This window comes from Balaenoptera acutorostrata, chromosome 8 (genome assembly GCF_949987535.1).
Source record: "Balaenoptera acutorostrata chromosome 8, mBalAcu1.1, whole genome shotgun sequence".
Taxonomy (NCBI): Eukaryota; Metazoa; Chordata; class Mammalia; order Artiodactyla; family Balaenopteridae; genus Balaenoptera; species Balaenoptera acutorostrata.
The window spans coordinates 97,596,238-97,623,971 of NC_080071.1; the positions used below are offsets into that span (position 1 = coordinate 97,596,238).

Consider the following 27,734-nt stretch of genomic DNA (forward strand, 5'->3'; position numbering starts at 1 on the left):
GCTCCACATTGTTCTCCATCCTCTCCAAACAGGCACAGTGGGTGGGGTCCAGGGGCGCCAATCCCTGCACTTCTGCCCCCTCCTCTCCCTGAATTAAGGAGCACGTTGGTTCCTGCCCTCGCGCCTTGGCTCAGGTTGTGCCGGGGGTCAGACGCCCCCCCACCCCTCTCATCAGCGAAGGCTCACTCTGCCCCCCAGCCCCCCCCAGCCTGGCGGAAGCCAACTCCCTCTAGGAACGCACCCCATGGGGCCAGCGCCCAGGGATGGCGCCCGTCCTCAAGGGTCTAGGCATGCTCGCTCAGGCCCAGCCAGCTCAGGCTGAGATACACACGGACATGCAGGGTTCCCAGCGGCCTGGCCTGCCCTTTCATCTGCCTGCAAAACTTTTGTGCCAGCACACGGGAAGGGGCCTGGGGCTGGATGCTGGGGGACGCGGGCTGGGGCCACTCCACCACCCGCTGACTTCCTTCCATTCGCTCATCTGTTAAATCTAAGAAAAGAGACGGTGGGCACAGGCCGAGCACCTACTAGGCGCCCAGGAACGCAGCGCGCACTTTCCACACTGAGCCCTTTCACTCTCCCAGCCGCCCCATCCTGCCAGCCAGGGGTCGGATAGCACCACCGAGGTCCACAAGGAGTGACAGAGCTGTAATTCACACCCAGAGTCCAGGCTCTGCCCGCCTGTGTGAGCAGCTCCCCTCCGTCTGCGCCCCTGCCCCCAGGGTCCAGCTGAGGCCGTGTCTGCAGAGGGACACCAGGCTGGGCTTGTCGGGGCAGAAACAGCTGTGGCGGGAGCTTGCCTGTCCGTGCGTACTCTCTTGGGGACGTCTGCGGGCTGAGTCTGCCTTCCCAGAGCCAGAAAGGCGCTCGGGCCCGCACAGCTCTGCAGCCTCGGGCAAGGCTCCTCACTGCCCCGAGCTCGGTTTCCTCCTCTCTGCAGCGGGGGCGCGACCTGCCTTGCGGGGTTGCTGGACGTGCTGCACGCCACTGGCGCCCAGTGAATGCTGACTACATGCTCAGGAACAGCACCCCTGGCAGCGCCCACTTAGGCCGGAACGGCAACCGGCCGGCTCGGTCTGCGCTTGCTGGGTCCCTTTTCCTCCTTTCTTCGCCCAGCTGGTGGCCTGGCCCTGAAATCTTGTCCGGGGGCGGGGGCGGGGTCGGGGTCGGCAGGGCCCTGCCAAGAGGGAGGGAGGGAAACAGGAAAGAGCCTGCTAAGGAGAGGCCCTCTGCTGGGCTTGCCTCCAGGGAGGAGGACACACACACACACACACACTCACGTGCACGCGTGTGTGTGTGCGCACGCACACACACACACACACACACACACACACACACACACAAACGGAAGGGCCAGCACAGCTGACCGTGCCGCCCAGCAGCTATGGGCAGGATGCCTGCAGGCCAGAGGGTGCACAGGCCCGAGGAACTACGGCTCGGGTCTGCCTTGCAGGAAGCCGGGCCCCTGGATCACTCCGGGCAGGGGGAGGCTGATTAGTCAAGGCTCGCCTTGACAGGCCCTGGCAGTTGCCTAAGACAGAAAAAGTCAGCTGAAACTGGTTGAAACAAACAAACAAATGCATTGGCTCAGAGAACTGAAAAGGCCGAGGGTACCAGCTTCTGGCAAAGCCAGATCCCTCTCCAGGGGCTCAATTCAAGAAACTGGTTCCACGGCGCTCAGCTCTGATGTTTGTGTATCATCTCTGTTCCTGGCCTCTCCCTTCAGGGCCCCCAGCGGCTCCACCCACACAGCAACCTCTGTGGGCAGAGCATACTTCTTTCCCAAAGATTTCAGCCGAAGGGGCTGTCTGGGGCACATGCCCATCTCTGATGGTGCCCGGGGATATGGAATGTCTGATCGTCAGGGCACAGGCTACATGGCGCCCACCCACAGCAGAAGAAGGGAAGTGGGTCCGACACAGATCCGGCCCAAAGCTCTCTGTGGGCTCTGCCGCTCCTCCCAAGATACAACGTTCACACACATGTTTTTATGTTCTAGCCTTTCTCTGCACTTGCTGCTTCCTTTATTTGCAATGTGCTTATGAACTCCTATTCGTCCCTCAGAACCCAGCTCAAGGTCACCTCCTCTGAGGAACCTTCAGGCAGAGTTAGGGAATTTGTTTCTCTGCTGGAATCTTTAAACTGATTTGTGTTTGTGCCTCTTCCACTTGGGCTCTGAGCTCCCTTCAGGTGGCTGGGTACAGAGCAAGGGCTTGGGGCAATTTTCTTGGGAAGATTAACAAATATGGGAAGAAACAGTTGATAGAATCAGGCTCAGATGAGCTCAGAGCTGGACCGAAGGGTAGAAGGCAATGCATAAAGGTAGTGTCCAAGCCGAGCAGCCTGCAGAAAGGCTGAGTTTGCCGGTCCGGTTGACTGAGGGCTGCAAGCGTGTGAGTGTGCACACATGTGTGCCTACAGCCCGGGAGAATGTGACTATCTTTTAAAATGAGCTCACACATCTGGTCCCTCCTCCCATCCTCAAGGTCCCTTCCTTGAGTCTCTGCCCAGTTGCCAGAATTCAAGGCCTGGATGGGCCACGGCTAAGACCAGGGTCGGGATCCCGCGGCCCACAGCGTGGAAATGGAAGAAGAAAGGGAGGCTGTGGCTGAGGGGTGGCCTGAGGCAGCGGCTCCGATTTCACGGCATCTGCCTTGCCTGGTAGGTCCGACGGCACTGTTCTTGGTTCCCCAGCACTGGCAGCACCGCCTGTGTGGGGACTGTCTGTCAGGCGGGATGGGGCAAGCGTCCAAGAAAGAGCAGCTCTGGTCCCTGCAGGACCAGCCTTGAAGGGTGGCTGTGTTGGTGTGATTTCAGGGCTGCTGGGAAGGCCCCTGGTCCCTCAAATGCATTCCTAATGCTTCGAATTCTGCCATTTGAGATTCATTCCTTCGGCTTTGTTCGGTCTGTTAAAACGACAGTCTCCTGGAACATTCGTGACCCTGGAGCCTATCAGTCATTCACAACACAGTGTGAGGGAGAGGCTCCATCTCCCTCCTGAAAGCTGACTCGATTGTGCGTGGCGATGGGATGGGAGTGGGGGTGAAGATAGTCAGGGAGCTGGAGCGGGGTGGGGGATGGGGGGAGTGAGTTCTTTTCTTCCCTGGTGCCGCCGCCACCTCCCTGATCCTGCACCCGCCAGAGCCCCGCTCGCTCACAAAACATCGCGGTCATCAAGAGCACCCGCGTCTCTGCCGGGGGACGGGCCCAGGCACAGGCTCGGGTCCAGACCCGCCTGGATTGGTTGTGGTTCCGATACTTGCTCTCTGAGTGACCTTGGGCAAGGGACCTAGCCTTTCTGAGAGTGTTCTCATCTGTAAAATGGGCATAAGGTGCCTACTTTGTGGATTTTTAAATTTAGATTAGTAAACGAAATACATGCATGTGACCCCGTGGCAGCTGGCACCCAGTCTTAAGGAAATGCCAGGTCAGGGCACAGCTGAGCGGTGCCGTGCAGAGGGGACGTCTAAGGAGGCTTCCCAGAGGAGGTGTCTCAACAGTCGTCTGTAGCTGTGTTGTTAATGGGTCTGTTGTCTTGGGTCCCGCAGGCCCAGGTCGGCAGACACTCCGCACCCCGAGTTGGCTTGTTGCTGAAAAGGGAAGGGGAGGGGCTTAGTGCTTGTGAACCCCTACCACGTGCCCAGCGCTGGTCTTTGCCTACCACCTGGTGAGGCACCAGAGCGGAGCAGCATCCTGGCCGCGGCCACCCAGCTAAGTGGGAAGGACCAGGGTTGCCCCTGTCCCACTGCTTCCGGACCCCGACCTGGGTCCCCCTGGACAGCCTCCAGAACCCAGTTCTGCTCTGCGTTGCCAGGACTCACCTTTACTTCTGCCCCCCCTGGGAGGCTCTGCTGGCCCAGACTCCACTCCCAGGCCTGGCACCGGAAGGGCAGGGGCTGTTCTGTGCACCCTTTCATCAGCTCTGTTGTTACCTAACCCACCTCACGGCCATCCCCTGTCGAATCTGCTTAGGGGCAGGCAGTGGCCTCTCCGAGCTTCCTGCTGTGTCACACCAAGGGGACGAGGAGGCCTCGATGCTGTTCCCTGTTGGGGCAGGGAGAGCCTGGGCTGAGGGCGGCACCGTCCCGGCAGTGAGGCAGCTTGGGTTGAATCCCGGCCTGCGTCTCCGGCCACACGGCTTGGGGGGTGACCTCCGTCTCTGGACCCAGAACCCTCGTGGGTGAGGTGCGTTGTTGGTGCCAGAGTTTTCACGTCTCCTCCCGGCGGCCGTCAGGCTGGCCGTCATCACGGGCCGCGTTCTGAAGTCAGCATCCCTGTGGGGAGGGGCGTGGCCTGGAAGAACCTCGCGCTCCTCCCCGTTTCCTTGGAGAATAATGTGATGGGAAGGGGGTAACAGAGGTCACTCTCCTCCAAAGGATGGTAGCAGAGGTGTAGAGACAGAAGTCCCAGCTCCTCAGCGTGGGGACTCGGCCCCCACCTGCCACCTCCGGGCCCAGCTGCTGAGGCTGCACTGATTCCGGCCCCGCCAGGCAGCCCCACAGCGGGGTGCACGTTGCCACAACAAGACCCCCTCCAGCCTCCTGTTTGGCCGGTGGGATGGGAGTCACCTTGGACAGACCAGGGCCACCATGTACCCTCCATGTGTTCCTTTAAATCCCCACGTAATCACTGGCTTGTCTTGTGGGGCCTTAGCTGTGGGCCTGGCACCCCACAGGGTGACCTGTTGCTAGGGAGGCCTGGCCAGGCCACTTAGGGCCACCAGCTTCGGTAACGCCAGGCTGCCCTGCCCTCGAACCTGGCCAGCATCTTGCGGGCCCTGGAAGCTACCCTGCCTTGAGTGCCCAGTGGCGGACCAAGGCTCTGAGGACAAGAGACGCATCACTCACTCACTCTTCTCCCCTGGACACATGGCCTCTGTGGCCCGAAGCAGAGCCACCTCTTTGGTCCCTGGCACTCAGTGCAGTTTCCTCACAGGTGGCCTGGCCTCTAATGGCGGCTTGTGAGTGAGGGTAGCTGGAGGCTGTGGCTGATGGCAGGCGCTCCCTTCCGCCAGGCTCAGTGCCTGGTTCACAGATGTGTCACCATCACTGGCTCTGAAGATACCTCTGAACACCTGCGGGATGCCAGTTGCCTGCCAGATGCTTGATGCAGCGGTGCCTGGGGCACGCCCTGCTCCCTGGTTACCTGGGAAACACACCTGCCCACCTAAGGTGGGAACCATGACCCCCGGGGGGAGCAGAAACCTCATGCCAGGGGAAGGGGTTTCAGGGAGAGCACCACTGACCACTGGGGTCCCTTGACCCAGACTTGCAGGGAAGAGAAGGAATTGCCCTGACGAGGTATAGGGTGCAGGTAGGCCAAGGACTGGCATGGGCGAAAGCACTACAGCGTGGAAGTGCCCCGGCGGGTTCGTTGGATCTGCACATCCCTTGCAATTACATCTGCAAAAGCTGGAAAATAAAGTAGCAGAATGCGTACACCCAGGCCTGTAGAACGGCCTCTGAGCACGGAGCTTGGGTAACCCAGATGTTAAGACATCTGGATGTCACCTGTTTGGGTCCTGGTTCGCACTGTGTCATAAGCACAGTTTTCATGCCCTGTTGCACATAATCAGTAATTAGCTCTGGTGTGCTCCAGCCCATGGACAAGTCATGCCCTCTCTGAAGTAACCGGTTCTCACAGCGCCTTTTCACACATCCGACGTCAAGGTTTTGAGGGCCTCCCAGACACATCTGGATTTTGCCCTCAAAGTGTGGTACTAATGCTGTAATAACAACTCTCACTTATTGACTGGCGGCTGTGTCTCAGGCACCATTTGGGGGACTTTCATCCTCATGGCAACCCTAGGAAATGGGCACTGTTGTTATCCCCATTTTACAGATGAGGAAACTGAGGCTTGGTGAGGTTAAATTACTTGGTCAACGTAACTGAGCTGATGAAGGCTAACGTTCTTTTTTTAAATTTTTATTGATATATAGTTCATTTACAGTGTTCTGTCAGTTTCAGGTGTACAGCAAAGTGACTCAGTTATATATATATATATATATATTCTTTTTTTTTTTAGATTCTTTTTCATTATAGGTTATTACAAGATACTGAGTATAGTTCCCTGTGCTATACACGGGGTCCTTGTTGTTTATCTATTTTATGTATAGTAGAGTGTATCTGTTAATCCCAAACTCCTAATTTATCCCTCCCCTTACTTTTCCTCTTTGGTAACCATAAGTTTATTTTCTATGTCTGTGAGTCCATTTCTATTTTGTAAATAAGTTTATTCGTATCATTTTTTAAGATTTCAAATATAAGTGACATCATATGGTATTTGTCTTTGTCTGATTTACTTCACTTAGTGTGATAATCTCTAGGTCCATTCATGTTGCTGCAAATGGAATTAATTCATTCTTTTTTATGACTGAGCAATATTCCGTTGTATATATGTACCACATCTTCTTTATCCATTCATCTGTCAGTGGACATTTAGGTTGTTTCCATGTCTTGGCTATTGTAAATAGTGCTGCTGTGAATATTGGGGTGCGTGTACCTTTTCAAATTAGTGTTTTCTCTGGATATATGCCCAGGAGTGGGATCACTAGATCATATGGTAGCTCTATTTTTAGTTTTTTAAGGAACCTCCATACTGTTCTCCATAGTGGCTGAGATTCTAATGCAGGTTGGTCTGATTTGAACACATATTCTTTGCACTGTGTCAAGTCACAGAGAGGCCCCTATTTTCTGAAAAATCGAAAATGAAATCTTGGTAGATTTGGTTCCAGTGACTTAGTTGTGCTTTCACAGCAGCTTCCCCCAGTCTGATTTTTTCTTTAATATGGGCAAGTTTGGGAGTAGATGACCTCAAAATACCCCTGTAGCTTACGTGCTAACAGCTGCTTGGAGGCCCCCGGGGAGCAGGCCTGTCCTTTTGTTGAGCTGAGCAGGTACCTCCTGGAGGGCTGACCATAGAAATGGGCCGCGGCCACACCAGCCCCAGTCCAGGGGACCATGCCAAGTGCATGCCCGATTGTCAGTAGGCGTCAGAGAAGGGAATCTCTGGGAACATCAGAAGGAGTTCCATGTAAGGAAAGCTAGAATGATATTCCAAAATTTTCATGACGTCTCAGCGTTCCCAAACGCTCCTTGAATCCTGATCTTTTCTTTTTCAGCCAGTCCCGTGGCTGAGTGCTTCACTGCAGGGATTGTCCCACGGAAGCCCCAAATTCTCCATCTTTCAGGGCATCTCCTGATTTCTCTTTTTCTCAGTTCTGTTAGGAAGATGAGCTCTTTGTATCTTCCCCCTGGTGTTAGTATTTTCACGGTCTGTTTTTCATACCATTTGGTAGGATGCGGGCATTCATCCATTTCGGAGACTTACTTGTTAATGCGTCCGGCCCTGAGCAGGCACCGGGGAAGCAGGGGTGACAACTCGCACAGGTGTGTGGCCTGCCGAGCTTGTGGTCCAGCAAACCCAGACCTGTGTGTGCAGAATTCCATCACCAACATGAGACGGGTGGGTGGGCAGCTGCACCAGCCCCGGGAGCTTTCCACCTGCGTTTACTGGCTAATGTATGAGATTTGAGACTCTGTATGAGGGTGACCAGGGGATGTTGGTGAATAAATAAAGGTGCAGCCGCCCGTTTGGTTCTGCTGCTTGACGGGGTTCCCTGGGCATCCTCCTGGGTGGGCCACACCTTCTTAAAACGTTCCCCTTTGTCTCTGCAGGCCTCCCGCCCTGAGTGGCAGCCCGGTCATCTCGGATATCTCATTGATCCGACTTTCCCCACACCCTGCCGGCCCTGGGGAGTCCCCCTTCAACGCCCCACACCCGTACGTGAGCTCCCACATGGAGCAGTACCTCTGCGCTGTGCACGGCAGCCCCACGCACCCCGCCATCTCTGCGGCCAGGGGCCTCAGCCCTGCGGACGGTGAGTAGGGAGGGCCTGGGGCTCCGGGGTGGGGGGAGGGGTGCGAACTCTAATGCTGTTCATCCTCAGCCGCTGCCCTTCCTCCCTGCCCCCCATCAACAGTAGGTCTTTCGGGCTTCCCTGGTGGCGCAGTGGTTGAGAACCTGCCTGCCAATGCAGGGGACACGGGTTCGAGCCCTGGTCTGGGAAGATCCCACATGCCGCAGAGCGGCTGGGCCCATGAGCCACAACTACTGAGCCTGCGCGTCTGGAGCCTGTGCTCCACAACAAGAGAGGCCGTGATAGTGAGAGGCCCACGCACCGCAATGAAGAGTGGCCTCCGCTTGCTGCAACTAGAGAAAGCCCTCGCACAGAAACGAAGACCCAACACAGCCGTAAATAAAAAAATTTTTAAATAAATAAATAAAAAACAGTAGGTCTTTTGATAAATGAGGGGTCCAAGACAAGGGAACCAGGGGTGCATTGGTTTTTGCACTCATTAAAGAACTATTCGTAGGACTTCCCAGGTGGCACAGTGGTTAAGAATCTGCCCGCTGATGCAGGGGACACGTGTTCGAGCCCTGGTTCGGGAAGATCCCACAAGCCACGGAGCAACTAAGCCTATGCGCCACAACTACTGAGCCTGTGCTCTAGAGCCTGCAAGCCACAACTACTGAGCCTGCGCTCTAGAGCCCACAAGCCACAACTACTGAGCCCGCGTGCCACAACTACTGAGCCTATGCTCTAGAGCCCACGAGCGACAACTACTGAGCCCACGTGCCACAACTACTGAGGCTGCGCTCTAGAGCCCGCGAGCCACAACTACTGAAGCCCACGTGCCTAGAGCCCATGCTCCACAACAAGAGAAGCCACCGCAATGAGAAGCCCGTGCACCGCAACGAAGAGTATCCCCCGCTCGCCGCAACTAGAGAAAGCCTGCACGCAGCAACGAAGACCCAACGCAGCCAAAAATAATAAATAAATAAATTTATTTAAAAAAAGAACTATTCATAAACAGCCTTGGCATGCAAATTACGTAATAAGAATGGTGATGTCTGTTTATTCATGGAGGTTCTCTGTTAGGTAAGAATTACTTGGTTGCAAGATGCCAAAGTCTGCAGAAGCTGGTGTTAAGCAGAGTGGGTGTTGTATCGGGGTGTCTCAGGGACCCCCCCAGAGCAGAAAGAAGGCAGAGCTGGGCAGGTTTCTGTCTGCATCTCTGGCAGGTCAACGCATGGCCTCTAAATGGGACCCCAGCCACAAGGCTCCGGGGTGACCACCAGTGACTTTGTGTCCCTCCTGAGAGGATGCTGAGTGGCCCAGCTCAGTCAGATGGCAGCCCTGTTCAATTCGTTTGAGACAGAAAAGGGCAGTGTCACAAAGAGAAACCAGACAAGGTGAATGGCTGCAGCCGTGGGACATAAGACGGCCGGCCAGGATAGGGCCATTCGGAAATGGCCCTTCACCACTGCTCCTGGCCCTGAACTCTGCGTGGGCCCCCGAGCGGCTGCGACCAATCCGGGATGCCCCAAAGGGTGTGACACATCCACACAGAGCCCGTGTCTCCTGGGAAGTGGACCGGAGCTCCCCAGCCTCTCCTGGCGGTGCAGGCCAGGGTCCAGACGCTGCTCCTGCCTTGAAGTTCACACGTGGTGCAGCGGGCGGCATGGTGCCCTCAGGAAGATATGTCCACGTCCTAAGCCCTGAACCCGAGAGCGTGGCCTCCTGTGGAAAAGGGCCCTCTGCCAATGTGATTAAGTTGGGGATTCTGAGTCGAAGAGATCATCCTGGATTATCCACGTGGGCCTTAAATCCAATGACAAGTGTCCTTATAAGGGACACATAGATAAGAAGACAACGCAAAGATGGGAGTGATGTGGCCAGAAGCCAAGGAAGCTGGCAACTCCCAGAAGCTGGAAGAGGCAAGAAACGGGTTTTCCCCTAAAGCCTCCGGAGTGGGTGGCCCTGCTGACACCTTGATTTTGGACTTCTGGCCTCGAGACCTGAGGGAGAATAAAAATCTGTTTTCACAGCAGTTAGCGGCAAGCAAGCCTGTACTGATTTGTTACAGCAGCCCGAGGAAACTAATACATGCGGAGGCGGGGCGGTCCTCTCAAGGCCTGGGTCAGGGAGGGCCCTGAGAGATGTCTGTAGGAGGGATGAGGAGCAGAGGCAGGGTCCGCCAGAGCAGACTCGTGTGTTTGTGTGTGAGAGTGTGTGTGTGTGTGTGTGTGTGTGTGGACAGTGGGCACTCAAGGAAGGCTCAGGGAAGAGGCACAAGCAAGAAGGGGAAGGGGAGGGCATTTCAGGCACAGACAGGCCAGGCAGAGGCCGTGGGGCTACAGGCTAGGGCTGTCCCTAGAGGATACAGCAGGAGAGGGAGAGGAGGAGGAGGAGGAGGAAGGGGAGGATGACTGCTTCCATGGACTGGCTGCTTCCTTCTGCCCAGAGTGTGTGCATCTCCTTTGCCACCTGCCAAGACTAACAGCAGGGAGGCCAGTTCCCGGGCTCTGGGTTCAAACTCCCTGCTGTGTGGCCTTGGGCAGCATCTTTGTCTCTTTAAGTGCCAGAGTCCTCATCTGCTGAGGGAGTCAGCTCACGGTGTGATGCTAGTGAAACCAGAGAATGGACGTGATCCCCTCAGCCCCGTGACTCTACCCACCCAGCGGAACGCCCAGCACAGCGTTGGCTGATGCTATCATTTTTAATAGTAATTTAACTGGTGGGTATTATTACCCCCATTTTACAGATGGAAAACTGAGCCAGCTCAGAGAGCTGGCACTTTCTTAATTTTGCACACCTGGTAAAAGCCAGGACCCCCGAGGGGTATGTTTGGTTTCCAAGCCCCTCTTTAGCTAACAGCACACCCCTGAGTGCCAGGCCCCCTCAAGATACTCTGACGTTCATCCTCCCGGCCTCTTTGCTAAGCCCCGGCAGGGCTGACCGCCCGCCCCGGTTCTGACAGGCGAGGAGCTTTATCTGGCCAGGGCGGGCGAGCGCTCACCTGCCATCCCGCTTTGAGTGTTGAGTGAGTCTGAGCTGGCGCCCAGCTGTCTGGCCACCCTGGCACCTCCGATTGCACCTTCTTTTTCCTTTGGAGACTATGCTGGACCACGGACCCTGGAGCTCTGGGCGTCTGTGGGGCCTGGACTGGGAGAAGGAAGCAGTTGTTTATGGCTCTGAGCAAGTGGAGGAATGTGGAGGCTGGGATCTGGCTGCCCCATCAGCAGAAGCAGCCCCGCCCCAGCCGGCTGCTCAGGGCTGACCAGGGACGGCGGGGGAGGGGGGCCCAGGGACCCGGGGGGCAGGGGAGGGCTGGAGGGCCCGGAGGGGCCTCCTCGGGCCAGGTGCGTGTTTCTCTTCTTTTTGGCCAGATTCTGACAGTTTCTTCCTCTCACTCCCTCCTGCCCACAGTGGCCCACGAGCACCTAAAGGAGAGGGGGCTCTTTGGCCTCCCCCCTCCAGGCACCAACCCCTCAGACTATTACCACCAGATGACCCTCATGGCAGGCCACCCCACGCCATATGGGGACCTGCTGATGCAGAGCGGGGGTGCGGCCGGTGCCCCCCATCTCCATGACTACCTCAATCCAGTGGATGGTGAGTGCTGGGCCAGGGTGGGTGTGGGGAGCAGGACAGGGGCTGACGGCCCCCCTGAGGCCAAGGAGGGTGCTTGTTGCTCCTTTTGTGGCGGGGAGGAGCCCAACGGAGGGATCTGGGGTTTACCCCAGTCCCTGCCATGACTGCTGTCCTTGGGGGACTGTGTCTGAACAACACGCACAAATACTTAGTGAGTCATCACGGGCCAGGAAGTGTTGTAGGAATTGCAGTCACTCCAGGGAACAAAAGGGACTCATCTCTGCCTTCATGGAACTTGCTCGCAGCTTAGTGGGGAGAGACAAACAATTCAGGAATGGGGTAAGGAGCACTGGGTGGATGAGGGTGCCGTCCTGAAAGAGGAAAGCAAGAAATCCTCACTGAGAAGATGATCTTCAAGCAGAGAATTGAAAGGGATGAGCCATGCAGAAATAAGCCAAAGAGTGATGCAGGCAGGAGAGACAGCAAGCGCAAAGGGCCTGAGGCCGCAGTGGGCCTGCTGGGATCAAGAAAAGCCCGGGAGGCCAGTGTACCTGGTACCCAGTGAGTGAAGCGGCAGTAGGGTAGGGCCAGAGTTCAGGGGCTGGCTGTGCCGGTCGGTCAAGGCTTGGTGAAACTTTGGCTTTCACGCAGAGTGAGGTGGGGCCCGTGGAGGGGGTCGGACAGAGGAGGAATGAGACCTGACTTATTCTTAAAAGGAATTCCATCTGGCTGCTGGTCAGAGAACAGATTCAGGGGCAAGGTGGAAGCAGGTGGTCCAGCTGGCAGAGGTGGGAGAAGCGGTCACGTTTCAGATAGATTTTGAAGGAAGAGCCACAAGATTTGTTCCTGGATGGGATGTAGAGTCAGGGAGGAAGAAAGGCATTGAGGACAACACTGGGGCCTCAGGCCTGAGTAGTTGGAGGACAGAGTTGTCAGTAACTGAGCCGGGAGGCTGCAGGCCGGGCACGTTTGGGGGCACGGCCGGTCGGGCGTTCTGGGGAGATGAGGTGCCTGGTGCCCATGAGGTACCAAGTCCCCCGCCCACCCCCAGCCATCCTCACAGCTGCTTTTACAGGGGCAGCTGCACCCTAACCATGAGCCAGCCCCTGGGGTCAGATGGAGCCCCCTATGTGGGGGAGAAAGCTGAAGACATCTTTCCCTCTCCCCAGTCAGCGCTGCTCCACCTGCCGGCCCTGGAGCTCATCCCAGAGACCCCCAGGGATCCAGGCCAGGCAGCAGGGCTGGAAGCCAGAGCGAGGGGCCGGCAGGCGGCTCCTGCAGATTTATCCTCCTCAAGCCCTTTTTCACTCCCTGGTGGCAGGGAGCAGACACAGACCTGCAGGAGACCTGCTGGGTTGCAGGCAGTCCCGTGGGGCCAGGCAGGGCTGCAAGACTCGGGGGGGCCCCTGCACCCCTCAGCCACCTCCCGTCCCCCAGTCCTCCGCCCTGGGCTTCCCGTCCACACCAGCCACTGCAACTCCACCTTATCGGCCGGATCAAAGCCAAGCCCCTCACTTCCTAAGGCCTGGCTGAGATCTCACCTCCTCCAGGAAGTCCCTCTGGATGCCCCCTCGCTCCCCTCCTTTCCTTGTGACCAACCAGGGTTCTTGACCTCCTCAATCAATAGAAATTGATAAGAGGCCAGACAAGAAATTCAGGCAAGGCTTTATGGGGGCTCCTGCTGCAGCAGGGTGGGGGGAGGGTGAGAACAACTAACAAGGTTCCCTTGCTCGTTCGCTCCCCGAGGTGGGGCGAGCTGGTTCCTTATATGGGGTGAAGGTAGGGGTGGGTCCAGGGCTCCGGCTGGAGGGGTGGCTTAGGTGCTTTGCCCACCCCTTTGGTGGTGCTGCGTGCAGGGGGCTTGTGCAATACATGCTTTTGCTCCAGGCTCCTCAGAAGTGGCAGCTGGGTTTTTGGTCTTTCTGTATCTTGTCCATAATTTGCCCCAACTGCGCATATACACAAGTTGTTTTTAGTCCCTTATAGATTCTCTGTATTTCGTTGCTCAAGAAGATGTTTGCACAGGTGCAAGCACTGCAGCAAAGGGTCCCAGGTCCCACCTGTCTCATCGTCTCTCTGCCCTGCTCACCTCACACTTACAGGGGCCACCTCGAGTGGTCCCTAAGCACCACTCCCCTGCAGTGTTCCCTGCCCTCCCCCACAGGAGTGTCACTGGGGAGAAGCACGGCAGTCCGCCCAATGCCAGCTCTGGGTTTTGTCCCGTGTCACCCTCAGCCTGCCCCGAAGGGAACCCACAGCACGACCAAACGATGCCACCAGAATCTGGTCCCTGGGTCTGTCTCGCCGCCGTGTCTTCCCCAGGATGGTGTTTCGTCCAGGACGGGCACACAGTGTAGGGGTGCAGTGAGGCCTGTCTGCCCCCTGAGTGCATAAATCTACATGCTTTTCTCTCTCCTCCCCTTAACAGCCCTACAGGTGCCCCCCACAGGGAGCGGGAGGGCTCTGGGGAGGACATGTGCGCTTGCTACTCATCAGTTAGAAACCAGACAACAGCAACAACACAGGGCATAAAGTTTGCTGCCATTGTCCAAACATCAGATTCCCCAAGCGATGTCCGCCTTCCAAGGCCTTGGGCTGGGTGGCACCAGGCCAGCCGGGCAGACACGGAGAAGCCACGGCCGAGGGGTCCGGTCAGGCAGGTGTCCCCAGAGGGCGGGAGAGGCCAAGTCAGCACATGTGAGCGCCTGCTGTGTGCACACGTGAGAGCACCCAAGTGAGGTCTGCCTGTGTGCCATGCCGTTATGCACACTCCCCGTGTGACTCCCCTCAGCCCCCTTCCGAGGCCAGAATTACCGTCCCTGCTGTAAGGTGGGCTTCCTCGGGTTCCCAGCATCCAGGGACTTGCCCAGGCCGCAAGTCAGGGTTCCAGGCCCCGCTCCGTCTGTCACCAGCATCACGGGCTCTCCCTCATGCACACCGCCCCAGGCAGCACAGCGCATCTGACGGGCCCCGTGAGCCACGGCCTCGGGGAGAGCCCAGTGGGCAGAGCAGCTGAGCTGGAGCCAGCGTGCTGCAGGGATGGTGGTGCTGCGGGCAGGTCTAGGCCACGCCTGCTTGAGCGGCGTCCTCGCTGGGACAGCTGGTGCTGCTGGGACCCGGCGGGGCCTGGACATGCCCTGCGTGCTGTGTGAGCGCGGCTCAGTGCCAGCTTTACAGTGGGTGCTCCGCGCATGCTGGTCCCCATCTCTTCCCACCGGTATCCTTTCCCTCTTCCAGATCTACCACCTCCTGCAGGGTTCTGTCTCCCGATTGTCGGCACCGCCGTCCACCCCACGTTTGGGCCCCATGCCACACCTCCTCCTGGACACCTTTTCCTCACCACCAGCCCACCCCCCCCAGGCCAGCCCACCTCAGGCCTGCCCACCCCGTCCAGCCCACCCGAGACCTGCCAAGTCTGCCTTCTCCGCACCCCGGCCGGCCATCCAGTCCTGTGCCAGCTCCCAGCTCAGCCTCCCTCCGCCCCTCCCATCACCCTCGGGGTGAAACCCAGAGTCTACCACATGGCCAGCGGCCTTCCCTCCAGCCTGTCTCTCCCCACCTGCACCCCTGCGCCCGTCCACCATCCCCGCAGGCTGGCCTCGTTCCGTCCTGCACCGGGTCCCAGGACTCAGGTCAGCCGGCACTTCTCCCAGGACACCGCCCATGTCAGCCCCCCTTGGGCTCTGCATCTCCCTCCGCCCACCTGCAGGACCCGAGGGGCCCCAGCTGTAACTGGCTGGCCCTTCTGTCTTCACAAACCCGGAGCCCCGCAGGTCCAGGAGCACCTGCCAAGGAGCAGGGCTCTGTGTCTGTGGGGGGGGGGGGGGGAGGGAAGGAGGGAGCGGCAGTCACAAAAGAGCCTGGGGTAGAAACATGGAAGAAACTGTGCGACGCCAGCAGCTGTCGGCCTGCGGGGAGCCTGCAAGGGGACAGGCAGCTTTGTTCTGGGGCGCTCAGCGTTTGGCAGTGTCTGGGCTGAGCATCTGAGACAAGGGGGTCGGGCGGTGGTGAGGAGGTGAGCTCGCCAGTGGGCGTGGGAGCCGCCCCGATGAACTCAGCACACCCACCGACATCCTGTCTCCGCCTCTGTCTTGAGGGTGTGATGGGCTTCAGGCGCAGAGCGGAGCTTCACCACCTCCAGCCTTGGTCTGGACGGACACATGTGTTTCTCGGGCTGAGGTGGGGGTTGGTGGCGACCCCGGGGATTTTCACAAACCCCGGTGAACATCAGGAACGGGTGGTTTCTTTTCCTTTGTTCCCCACCACTTACCTCCAAGGAAATCAGAGTGAAGTCCAGCATGAATTCCTGTATTTGTCGTTACTTAGTTATTTTCCAAACCAGTTTCAGCCAGAACTTTTGCGTCCGCTATTTAAAGTTTTAGGCATTTCTGTGCAGCTCCGATGCCTACGTGGCCCCAAGAGACTCAGGCCCAGACCTGCACCCGGCTGAGCCCAGACCTGCCTCTGTGGAGGGGGTGGGGGGTGGGGACGTCCCTGGCCCCTCCCCTCCTGTGAACCGTGGGAACTGGGAAAGCCCCCCAGCTCTGGTGTTTTCGGCTGGTCCCAGCTGCACGGGTCTGGGGAGAGGTGCTCCGGAAGCCTCTGTCCACCCCATGGAGGTGTGAGTGGGTCTTCCAGTCGAGCTTCTTTGTGCTCAGACTCTCTCAGGGAAAGATGTGCAGGCCTGGGGCCCGGGCAGCGGGGCTCACGGGACCACCTGGGAAAGGGTCCTGAGGCTCTGAGGACGTGTGTGCACGTGAGGAAGCTGCCCGTAAACATGACGGGGACGTGTAAGCTCTCTGCCGGTGCAGGGGCCCTGAGAGTTTGTGCGGAGTTGGGGAGACTCCGTGTGTGTGTCTCTTCTCTCTTTTTCATGCACACACACACCCTACCTACATACCACATACACACCCACACCATAAACACACACACACCACACACATGCACACTCACTCGCCTCATTCATTCATGAACGAGGGTATTTATTGAGCACCTACTACGTGCCAGGCATGGTGCCAGGTGCTAGCAACACAGCATGCCAAGCCCAGCTCTCGCGGTGCTCCAGGGGGGCTGCTCTGTGGAAGCTCCCTGTCGGGGCAAAGAACACCGGTCCCGAGGCCACCCCGCCTACTCAGCCTGTTTCCTCAGCACCCGCACTTCACATTCCAAGAGGAGGCAGAGCCATGGGGGAGAGAACTTCCCAGGGGCGATGAGTGTCAAGCTGGGGTGTGGAGACCAGGGGCACCCAGCTGTGAGGGGGCCTGGGGAGAGGGTGTCAGGAAGGCCACCCAGGTCCACATCCGGCAGAGCAGTGTCCCCAGCCCACCCACTGGCAAACCACCCACAGTTTTACCTTAGCCAAGTGCCACCTACACGATAACTTATTTAGTCTTATATTTTTAACAGACTCACCTTAAAATAGAACTTTATTTTTTTTTCTGAAGTGGGAAGCCCCATAATATCTGAGGAAGATGTCCCCGTCTGTGTCTCCGTCACGCCTAAACGATCTCCTTTGGGTCGTGTGTGTGTCCTACGCTGGGGAAGATGCCACAGCCTTAGCGGCAAGGCTGGAGCTGGAGGGGGCTCTGGTGGGTTCTTGCTGAATGGAAAAGCCAAGCCCTCCGTCCGCCGCAGAGCACAGGGCCGGGCTGTGGGCGGGACAAGGAGCATCTCCAGCAGAAGCCGCCCTCCCTCTGCCGGGAGCCTCCTGGCCTCCAGGTGGTCAGTGAAGGCCCATTGCCCCTGTTCTTTAAGGAGGCTGATTTATAGCCAGAAGAGTGAGGAGTGATGCAGCTTTGGAAGGTGATAGATAACCAGTCCGGGAATCCGAGGTTATTCTGCCTAGTGGTCCTCTAGAGAGCGGGGAGATCACTGCTTGTCACTGGGGCCCTAAAATGGAATTTTCTCGCGTGATGCCGTTGAGTATTGGTGATTTAACGGCGGAGCCGCGGCCGCCGCCCCCCGCCCCCCGCCCCACCACACTGAGGAGCTTGAAATGTTTCCGAGTGAAATGTTGTGTGCTTACAGCCCACGTTTCCTACGAGCTGTATATTTTATTGTATTGACACTCATTTCACTCGGATGTCATCTCCGTCCTTTATGCTGCCTACGGGTCTGGGGAGGTCTCAGGAACCACTTACACTGATCACGCCACAGAGAGGCAGGGGAGCTGACGGAGGGGCTGCCAGAGGCCCCGTTCTGGGAGGGCGTCTGCACCCAACCTGCCGACAGGAGGGAGACCGGGGGCAGGGTACTGAGGGCAGGCTCGGGCTGAATGGTGTGTCTGGCTCATCTGGCAAGCCTGCCCAGAGTCTCGCGAGACAAGCGTTGCGAAGTCACTTTCCAGGTGAGGAACCTTGAGCCCAGAGCCCTAAGTTTCTTTGTCTCCATCGTAGACCTGGGAAATGCGCTCATAGGCCTCAGCCCCACACCTCTGGGCTCCAAAGCCTCGGTGCTTTCTACGCCCCCGCAAGAGGGGGTGTGAACAGCTAAGTGTGGTCCAGGTCAAGGTCCTCAAGCTGGATTTCCTTAGAGCGTCTCCTTAGTGAGTCCAGAAACGATCCGGGCGAGGGGCTGGGCCATGCAGGAATGCTCCCTAAGCAGTGGGGATCAGGGCTCACAAGCCCTGCCACGAGGCTGTGCCCTGCCGTCCCCAGGGAAGGCGCGTCCCGGCCCCGGGCCCACAGGAGGCCCATCCGGAGCTGTGGGCGATATGCTGCTCGGTAGCCTGTAGTGACCCTGAGGTGGGCTCTCCGGCCCCATCTTCTGGGTGAGGAAACAGCCCAGAGAGGTCCAGCGACTCGCCCAAAGACACCCAGCTAGAGCTGGCAGGCAGGGTCAGAACCTGCGTCTGCCCGGGTCCCGGGCCTGTTTCTGCATCTCCTGCCGTTTCCGACTATCCTACGGAAAGAGATTTCCCCGCCCCCACGAGCACTCTGGGATTACCTGGGGTAACCCCGCTTCGGTGGTGTCTAGTGATCCTGCCCAGAGCCACAGGTACCGCTGTCATCTCCCACCAAGATGCTGAGCTCCAGGAGACGGGGCTAGCATCCTTGCTTGCAGCTCCTCCGGCATCAAGGCCTGTGCCTGGCAAACAGACTGCTGCAGGAGGGCCCGATGGGTGTGTGAACTAACGTGCGAACGAGCAAAAGAAAGAACTAGCGGACAAAACAGCATACAGGTCAGGTGGCGTCTGACGTTTGCCCAGGTGAGGGCAGGCAGGTGGCTGGTCACCCAGCGGCTGTCGGCTCTCAGAACGGGGGCATCCACAGATGAATGGACATGACGAGTCTGCCAATCTTGGTCATAAATCACAGGAGAAGCCACGGGAAATGAGTGCCAGGCTTTTCTTTCTATTTAGTAATTTATCAAGGGAAGAGGCGCATTAATAAACATATTTCCCTTGAGGGGAGGGAATAACAGAGATGAATATCACTGTCAGATTTGGCCTGTTTCCTCTTGTTAGGGGCGCACGAGAGGGTGGGAATCCAAATATTAGTAGCAAGATCTTTTTTTAAGTGTATTGCAAAGATGTGTGTGTATTTCTTACTTTGTATGATATTACATCTACCCCCCCATCTTGTATTTTCCCATTTACCACTCAGTTCATAAGTAACAGGAGTCTTTTGGAAGCTTCACTTTTATATCTCAGAGTTGCCTTTAAAGTGAGGATGAACAAGGAGTGAACCCAGTAAATAAGAATTAAGAAGCTTGGAGGACACCCGGATAGGCGGATGAGCGTTTAGGGACAGATGTCCTCCACTGTGGCTCAGTCGTCTCCTGTAGATTTGCTGCCCTTTTCTCCATTATTAGCTCTCAGCTCACCCTGCTCACCAAAGAGTCCTCGCAGCCCCTAAAGAAGCCGTGTTCATTCAGTTTCATTCTGGAAGATCTGCTGGGTTCAAGGCACTGTCCGTGGTGCTGCCCCTGTGTCCTCAGGACACACCTGCCACACCGCCCCCATTGTGCAGATGGGCAAAGAGAGGCTCAGGAGACTGAGTAATGCACCCCAGGGCAACCACTAAGTGTCAGACTGTCTGTGTGCCCCCACTGGGGTGTGTGTGTGTGTGTGTGTGTCCCTGCCCTGGGCCCCTGCACCCAGGAGAGCCCTCCCCTGATACCTACCCTCCCCCCCTGAGCAGAGGCAGTGCAGTGGCGGTTCTGGCGTCCACCTGCCTGCTTTGCAATCATTCTCTACTTCCCCCGGCCGCGTGGCCTTGGGCAAGCTACTTGTCTTCTCCTTTGTAAGATGAGGCTCCTAATAAATAGTTCCTTCTCTATAGGACAGGTGTGAAGATTCAACGGCTTTATACATGAAAATGCTTAGAACAGCCCCGAGCATCCGCTGGGCACTCAGCAATTACTGACTTTGGATGGCTGAGCGTCCACTGTCCCTTGACACACCATGCCTCTGCCCCATGCCCGGCTTTTGGCATCTCCTACTGGACTCACCACCAAGCCAGCCGGATCCCAGGGCTGGGATATAACGGTGAGCGGGGGGACCGAGTCCCTAGTTCACAGAGGCGGGAGAAACAGAAGCAACCAGACATACACAAGCAGGTGCGAACTCTCCCGAGCTGCACCTATTCACAGAGAGGGGACCGTGGTGCCCTGAGAGCGGCCCAGGGGGACCTGCCCAACTCCAGGTGGTCAGCGATGGTTTCCTGCGGAAAGTGATGACCCTGCTGAGGGCAGAGCACTGCAGACAGAAGAAGCAGTATGTGCAAAGGCCCTGTGCAGGGGCTGGAGGGGGGTCAGGGGCACCCACGGAGCCACCGGGTAAGCCACGCTGAGGACTTGGGCCTTTTTCCTAATAGCAGTGGGAGCTCTGGAAAGGTTTGGGGTGGGCAAATACAAAGACATTATCTGATTTGGCCACAGTGAGGAATGTGCATTGGACAGCAGTTAACTAAGGGCCCCAGGATGCCCCAAGCAAGTGGGGGGCTGGGCTGGTGGAAGTGGGAGATGCAACTGTGAAGGAGGTGAGGAGGGGGAGGCGTCAGGCCAACTCCCAGGTCCCCTGTCCTGCCGCTGTATGGGTGGCGGGTGCCCGCCGAGCCCAGCCCTGCAGGAGATGGGCAGTGTGGGCTGAACTGGGGCTGCCCTTCAGACGCAGGAGGCCAGGTAGGCAGCTGGCTGTCAGGAAGTTCACTATCAGAGCCGCTAAAGTGAGGATTTAAAAGCTGTTTGTGGTGAGAGCGTCTTCCTGGCCTGCCTCTCCCCACCTCTCTGAAGGTACACTCAGGACAGAGAAAAGCCACACAGCAGGGCTTCTTTGGACCTTGGTTCAAATCCTGCCCTTGAGCAAGTCGCTAACCACCCCAAGCCTCGTTTTCTTATCTGCACAGCTGGGTTTGCATTTCGGGGGACAGTAATGGCTGTTCATTGCAACAGTGGGTCTGAATGTCACTAAGGGGTGGCTGTCGCTGGGCTATTCCGTGCACCAGAATTCAGAAGCAGGGACGTATCCAAACACCACACCAAAGGGACACACGCTGTCTCTAGTTGCTGATGGGCCAGGACACATCTCTGTGGTCCGGGATGCTTGTTCAGATGGGTGGTCGTGTCTGCAGCACAGCCCGAGCGCCGGCGGGGGAGGGGCTGCTCCGTCGGACCCTGTGAGGCAGAATGAGGTTGTGAGACATTGTGTCCCTAGGCCTGTGGGCTGGGGTCCTTCCCGCCGCAAGACAAAGGTGGTGACACGGTCTGAGTGTGTCACCTGCTGGCCTGGGTGCCAGCCATGCTCCCAGGCCCCTCTGCGGGGCAGAATGAGCTGGTGTTCACCCAATGGAGCACCTTCCGTGAACCCACCATAGCTCTGCTTGCTAAAAGATCTATAAGCCCCAGGCCTCAGAACCCAACAGAATCAACAGACGGCCAAAAACAAAGATGTTCAAGGAAAAGAATACCCTGAGTAACTCAACTTTTTCTCCCAACTGGGAGCTTTCCTACAAGCGCTTCATCCTTCCTGGTTGAAAACAAAGTCTATGATTACACGCGTGCACTTGTACAGACATACGTACAGGGTACCCACCTGGGTCTTGGACCCAGCATCCTTCATCCACAAAGGAGATGGTTAGGAAAGAAGACCCCAGAATCCCCTTCCAGCAGGAGGATTCTGGTGGCCCAGCCTTAAAGGGGCTTCCCAGATTTGCCAGCCAAGGATGGGCGGGGGGAGGGCTGGGCATGGTTGCCCTCCAGGGCAGGGGGCAGTGGGCAGGGGCTCGGCCGAGGCTGCTCCGGTTGGTGGTGGTGGGCTTTCTAGGGGATCGGTTGGTCCTGGGAATGCGGGCCCAGAGAGTCACAGGGTATCTCTCCTGCCCTCAGTTCTCCTGCAGTGGTGGAGACAGCACACTGACTCGCAACCCCGCAGCCAGGACATCCTGCATCTCCCTGGAGGAGGGGACCTGTGGGGTCTGGGCAGGGCTGAGCAGGCAGAAGGGAGGAAGGCGGGCGTCGCGAGCCCGGGACCCGCCGAGCGCGGGTGTGGGTACTGATGCACTCTTAAGCACAGGCCTGGAGGTCGGCGCCTGGGGACCCTTTACAAAGAGGAAACAGGCCCAAGGAGGGTCTGGACGGGGTCGGAACCTCGGCATGTGGATTCTTGTCCAGCGATGTTGTCAGACCATTTCTAGGCTGCTGTGTGCCCAGAGGGGAGACCAGAGCCCTGGTTGGGAGAGGAGGGGCTGTCAGGAGGAGCGGTCTGGGGCCCCTGGTCCTGAGGGGCAGGGAGCCGGGTCTGGGGGCAGGCCCTTCTCCCTCCCTGCAGTTATGTGCGTATGTACGGGGAGGGGGAGAGCGTGCCCACGGCCAGTCGGGTAGGGCACCGCGCGCGTACGTGCATGCGTGTTTAAGGCAACAGGTCCCCGAGGCCCAGGCGACTCCAGAAGGGAAGGGCCTCGGTGTCGGAGAGCCGTCCGCGTGCTGCCAGGCTGCCTTTTGCCGTGGCATCCTGCATCCTGCATCCTCCCCACCCCAGTCCGGCCAGGAGTCTAGGGCCTCTGCTTGGCGAACGTCCAGTCAGGGCATTTCGGAGCAATCCTGGTCGCAATGTGATCCGTGACCCTGGAGCACGTGACTCCTTTCCCTCTCCTTCCCGTGGAAGAGTCACCCGCTGGGATGCTCTACAGCAATAAAAAAGGCGCCGGTTCCTGCCACGCACAGCTGCGTGGAGAAACCTCACCGATAATGTCGGATGGAAGAAGCTGTTTGAGAAAAAGCATTGATAATTCCATTTACGTAATAGACAAGTACGCAAAACAGGCAATGCTAAGCTGAGGGTGAGAGGCCAGGATGGTGGCTGCCCCGGGGAGGGTCCGGAAGGGGCAGAGGGGCTGCTGGGCGCTGGCCGGGCCGTGCTTCGTGGCCCGCTGCTGGCTTCACGGGTGGGTTCCCTTTGTGAGAGGCCACCGAGCAGTTCACCTATGGTTTGTGACTTGGCCACTGTGCCTCAGGCGTTGCTGGACCCGGTCTCGGCCTCTGCATGCCTAACGGGACAGGCACTAACACAGATCCTCAGCACACCAGGTGTGGACCAGGCCCATCGTACAGATGAGCAAACTGAGGCCGAGAGAGACCCGGGCCCCAGAGCCACCAGCTGCACAGGGGCAGATCCGCAGTGCCCATCAGACTGTCCCCACCCCCAGTCCCCTTCCCCCGTCGCATCACCCCCACAAGCGCGGTCATGCTGACGCCCCTTGGCTTGGCTGTCCTGCAGTGTCGCGTTTCTCCAGCCCCCGGGTGACGCCCCGCCTGAGCCGCAAGCGGGCGCTGTCCATCTCCCCGCTCTCCGACGCCAGCCTCGACCTGCAGCGCATGATCCGGACCTCTCCCAACTCGCTGGTGGCCTACATCAACAACTCGAGAAGCAGCTCGGCTGCCAGCGGCTCCTACGGGCACCTGTCGGCCGGCACTCTCAGGTGAGCCCAGCCCGCGAGCCGGGGCCAGGAATGGGAGCTGGGCTGGGGCCCAGTGGGGAGGGTCCACACTGGCCCCCCGGGAGAAACATAGGACTTGTTTTTTGGGTTTTTTTATTGAAATATAGTTGATTTACAATGTTGTGTTAGTTTCTGCTGTACAGCAAAGTGACTCAGTTATACACATATATACATTCTTTTTCATATTCTTTTCCACATGGTTTATCACAGGATATGGAATAGAGTTCCCTGTGCTCTACAGTAGGACCTTGTTGCTTATAGGACTTGTAAGTCAGTCTACTTGCGACTATTCCAGGAATTCAAAACCAGTAGTGATGACACTGAAACATGCCAACATTTGGGTACATCTTCATGGGCCTGTTTTTCACCCACCAAATGATTTTTTAGTAACCCTTACCGGGCCTGTCGCGAAAGATTCCATCATAAAGTCAAAGGGGACTTTCCTAGCATTTCAGCAGTGTCACTGACCAGCACTGGGACCGCTGGAGGTGTGACACTGGCTTGGCCTGCACGTCTCTGGGCTGGCAGACGTCTCCCTCTGTGGTCACAGCACACGCAGACCTCACCATCACCGCCCGCCCTGCCCCCTCTGTGCAGCCCTTGACTGTTCAGAGGACTCAGACCCCAGCCAACTTGGCTGAAACCCATGTCCTTACCCTGGCCCTCCTGAAAGAGGCCAGGGTTAGAGGAGCTTAGGAAGGCCAAGAGAGCTCAGCCCAAGGGCCCGGAGATAGGGGGTGATAACAATTATATCAGCTGTCTTTTGCTGTGTGACAAAAAAACAAAAACAACAAAAAACCGCAGTTTCAAACAACAATAAGCATGTAACCTCTCGCACCATTTCCGAGGGTCAGGAGCACGAGACTGGCGTAGCTTCAGGCCTCTCACGAGGCTGCAGTCCAGATGTCGGCCAGGGCCGTGGTCACCTGGAGACTGGACTGGGCCTGGATGTCTGTTTCCAGGATGGCTTGCCCTTGGGCCTGTTGGCACGAGCTTCAGTTCCTCCATGGGCGCCCCTCCACCTGCTGCTTGCGCGTCCTCACAACATGGTGGCTGGCTCCCCCTCCCCCCGCCCCCAGAGGGAGTGGCCCCAGGGAGCAAGGAGGAAGCCACGGCATCTTCTGTGACTTCGCCTCGGAGGGCACCGTTTCTCCCTCAGTGTCCTGTTCTGGAAAGGGTGGCCCGTATGCAGGTGGCACGGTAGAGCTCGGAAGACAGAGGACAGTGGGAACCGGAGGGCTCGGGACACACTTCCTGGACGAGGGCGCATTAGAACGGGGTTCAAACAGTCGGGGAGCGCCAGTGACACGGGCACATCCCAGGCGGCAGAGCAGTGACGGGCCCGGGGCAAAGGCTGCGTCCTGGGGCAGGGCCTGGGAGCTACGCACGGAAGTGGGGGCCTGAGACGGCCGGCGGGGGGCCACGGGTGCTTGAGCGGGGTAAAGCCACGGTGACGGGGCGGTCGGCAGCGCGCCCATCCCGATCCCCGGGCAGGGTCCTGTCTGCCCAGGAAGCGTGAGCCTCGCAGAGTCCTGCCCCCACTCCTCTCCACCACCTTGTCTGCCCTTCTCTGCAGCCCGGCCTTCACCTTCCCCCACCCCATCAACCCCGTGGCCTACCAGCAGATCCTGAGCCAGCAGCGGGGCCTGGGCTCGGCCTTCGGACACACGCCGCCCCTGATCCAGCCCTCTCCCACCTTCCTGGCCCAGCAGCCCATGGCCTTCACCTCCATCGATGCCACGTCCACGCAGCTCAGTAGCAGCAGCAACTGTCTGAGTGATGCCAACCAGGTAGGTGGGTGCGGGGGGCAGGGGGCCACCAGGTACTCATCTGCACCAAGCGAAGGCCCATCACAGCCGTCTCATGCCAGGAACCTGTGGAAGGACTCTAGGCACGGGTCTGGCTGGCACCGTACCTCTGGGCAGAGGCCACGTGATCAAACGGGCCTCGGGCTGGATACCCAGTCAGGAGACCCGGGCTGGGTCCTCACACTGCCCTCACGCACCGTGGGCCGGCACCCAGCCTCAGTTCTTTGGCTGCCTGTCCAATAAGCATAACGACTAGATGGAGAAACCCTAGCATTCAGAGTCAGGCGTCATACAGGGACCTCCCACACAGCACGGAACATGGATGGATGAAACAGGTAATTAATATTGTACAGCTTAGCTTTAGAGCATGAGTTTACCCAAGGCCATCTTTTTTGAGCTTCCCAACGGGCTATTGGCGTGCCCGGGCCGGCTCACACAGTGCTTGGCATGCTCGGTGCCGTGAGCATTTGATGGATGAACAAAGTCCTGTTTTGCAGGTGAGCAAATGCAGTTGGAGTCCTAGAGACAGTATCAGATAGTAGGAAGGGCGCAGGCCTCAGAATCAGATCGTGTTTTGAACCCTGACTTACCTGAAAGCTCTTTCAGCCTGAGCTCACACACCTGCAGAGTGGGGCTGCCACTGGTATTGGGTCACTGAGCCTGGGTCCACCTGGATCCTGGTTAGTGCTCACGATGACCGTCCTTGAGGTGAAGCAGCTGCCCAGGTCACCCAGCTGGCAGGGCAGAGGCTGGAAGTGACCATGTGCTGGGGAGGAAAGACCAGAGGCTGTGCGGTCTAGGAGCGGCCCTCTTCTAGAAAGTTCTCCCCAGGGCTCCAGGCGGCCACCTAGCACCTCCCCGACAGCTTTTGTCACATCCCCTGACACCGCAACTCTAACCCGCTTGTCCTGAGGAACCAAGCTCTTCTGTCCCGCTCCCGGGACTGGCCAGCCCTGTTGTCCCCAGACCCAGAGCCGCCCCTGCCTGGGAGGACTGAAAAGTCGAGGCCGCTGAGTCGGGAGCGGGGTCCCCAGCATTTCTCAAAGAGAGGGTCTCTGCTCCAGCTCCGTGGCGGGGGTGGGGGGGGGCTGCGTGGTAGGGAGGAGGGTTCTGGCGGGCCGGGCCCTGGGCTCCCCGGGCTGTGCCCCAGGCCAGAGCTGGGCGGGGACTCAGTTTCTGAAACTGCAAACACAAGTGTTGGCCCTGACGGCCTGGTGCGGCGGGTCCAGGGTAAAGCCCAAGCAGAACTTTGGGGTGCCCCCCTGTGCTCCCCTCTCCCAGAACAAGCAGAGCAGCGAGTCGGCCGTGAGCAGCACCGTCAACCCCCTCGTCATTCACAAGCGCAGCAAGGTCAAGACCGAGGCCGAGGGCCTGCGGCCTGCCTCCCCTCTGACCCTGACGCAGGTAACCTGCCGGCCGGCCTGGCCGTGCTCGAACTGGGGCCGGGCCTCGTCTCCTGGGGCAGCTGCCTTGGGGCCATGACCCTGTTGAGAGTGGGTGATGGACGGCAGCCTGCATGAACGAATGAGTGAGTGAGTGAGTGGACCAGACAGGGCAGGGCAGGCACGCCAGGAAGCTCAGGGAGGACCAGAGCTGTGTCCCCAGCTCCCCGCACCCACCTCACAGGTGCTCATCAAATGCCTGCCTGAGGGGGAGGGGGGAGGGAGGGAGGGAGGGAGGGAAGGGAAGCGGAGGGGGAGGGAAGGGGGAGGGAAGGGGAGGGAGGAGGGGAGGGGAGGGAAGGGGAGGGAGGGAGGGAGGAAGAGAGGGAGGGCTGCAGCTGTCTGTCCCCGCAGCACAAGCCCCAGGCCCACTGAGTTGCTCACGGCCCCTGAACGGCTCAGTCCCCCTGCGTCTGCGCCCTCTCCCTGGAAATCTGACCCCCACCCTATTCCCTGAATAGTAGGACTCACATCTGCCCAGACACCCCTCCCCCCACCAGCTTCTAGGTCACTTTGTCTCCTGCACTGCACGGTAAGCTTTGGAGAGGTGGCACTTTGGGAACAGTGCCTGGTTTGGCTCTGCGTCACCGGGTTTGCCTAGGGCCTGGTGCGCAGTGGCTGAGAGATAATATTTTCTAAGGACTCAACGCACATTTGAGGGGGTGAGTGTTACAGTGCCTGGGAGGGGAGGGGGGACAGTTCTTGGTGGGAAGGCGAGGAACAGAGCATCCCGCAGCCCAGAATGAGCCTGTCGTGGGGCTGAGACCCTAGTGCAGGTGTCTTTCTTTGGAGATCCTGCCACTTATTCCAACACCAAGCCGGCAGGCACACAGCCCCAGCTCCAGGGGAGGGGACGGCATGCATGCTGACCTCTGGGGCAGGCCTCTCGTGGTGTCCCGGTCTCCACCCATTACTACGGAATCCGCAGCTATGACACCACGGGTCCTCAGGGCCTCTGGTCCCCATCTCCCCTACATCTGCCGGACCATCCTTTATCAAACCTGTAAACCATCCGGCATGCTCCAGGCACTTAATTTTTATGAAATATTGGGTTCTGTTATTGTCAGGCAAACAGAGGTTGGTGACAAATTCTTCTCCCCTCACTGACAC

The 27,734-nt window shown here is 58.3% G+C and overlaps 1 protein-coding gene across 5 annotated transcripts in view; it reads left to right on the plus strand.

Moving 5' to 3' along the window:
• The window catches only part of GLI2 (GLI family zinc finger 2), a 248,215-nt gene that overhangs the window by 200,877 nt on the left and 19,604 nt on the right, over nucleotides 1-27,734 (plus strand). For all 5 annotated transcript variants that reach the window (XM_057551563.1, XM_057551566.1, XM_057551564.1 and 2 more), the window contains 5 exons: nucleotides 7,678-7,880; nucleotides 11,274-11,459; nucleotides 23,155-23,356; nucleotides 24,951-25,164; nucleotides 26,464-26,586. In XM_057551563.1, the coding sequence (XP_057407546.1) occupies nucleotides 7,678-7,880; nucleotides 11,274-11,459; nucleotides 23,155-23,356; nucleotides 24,951-25,164; nucleotides 26,464-26,586 (928 nt within the window). The remainder of the gene's footprint in view (nucleotides 1-7,677; nucleotides 7,881-11,273; nucleotides 11,460-23,154; nucleotides 23,357-24,950; nucleotides 25,165-26,463; nucleotides 26,587-27,734) is intronic.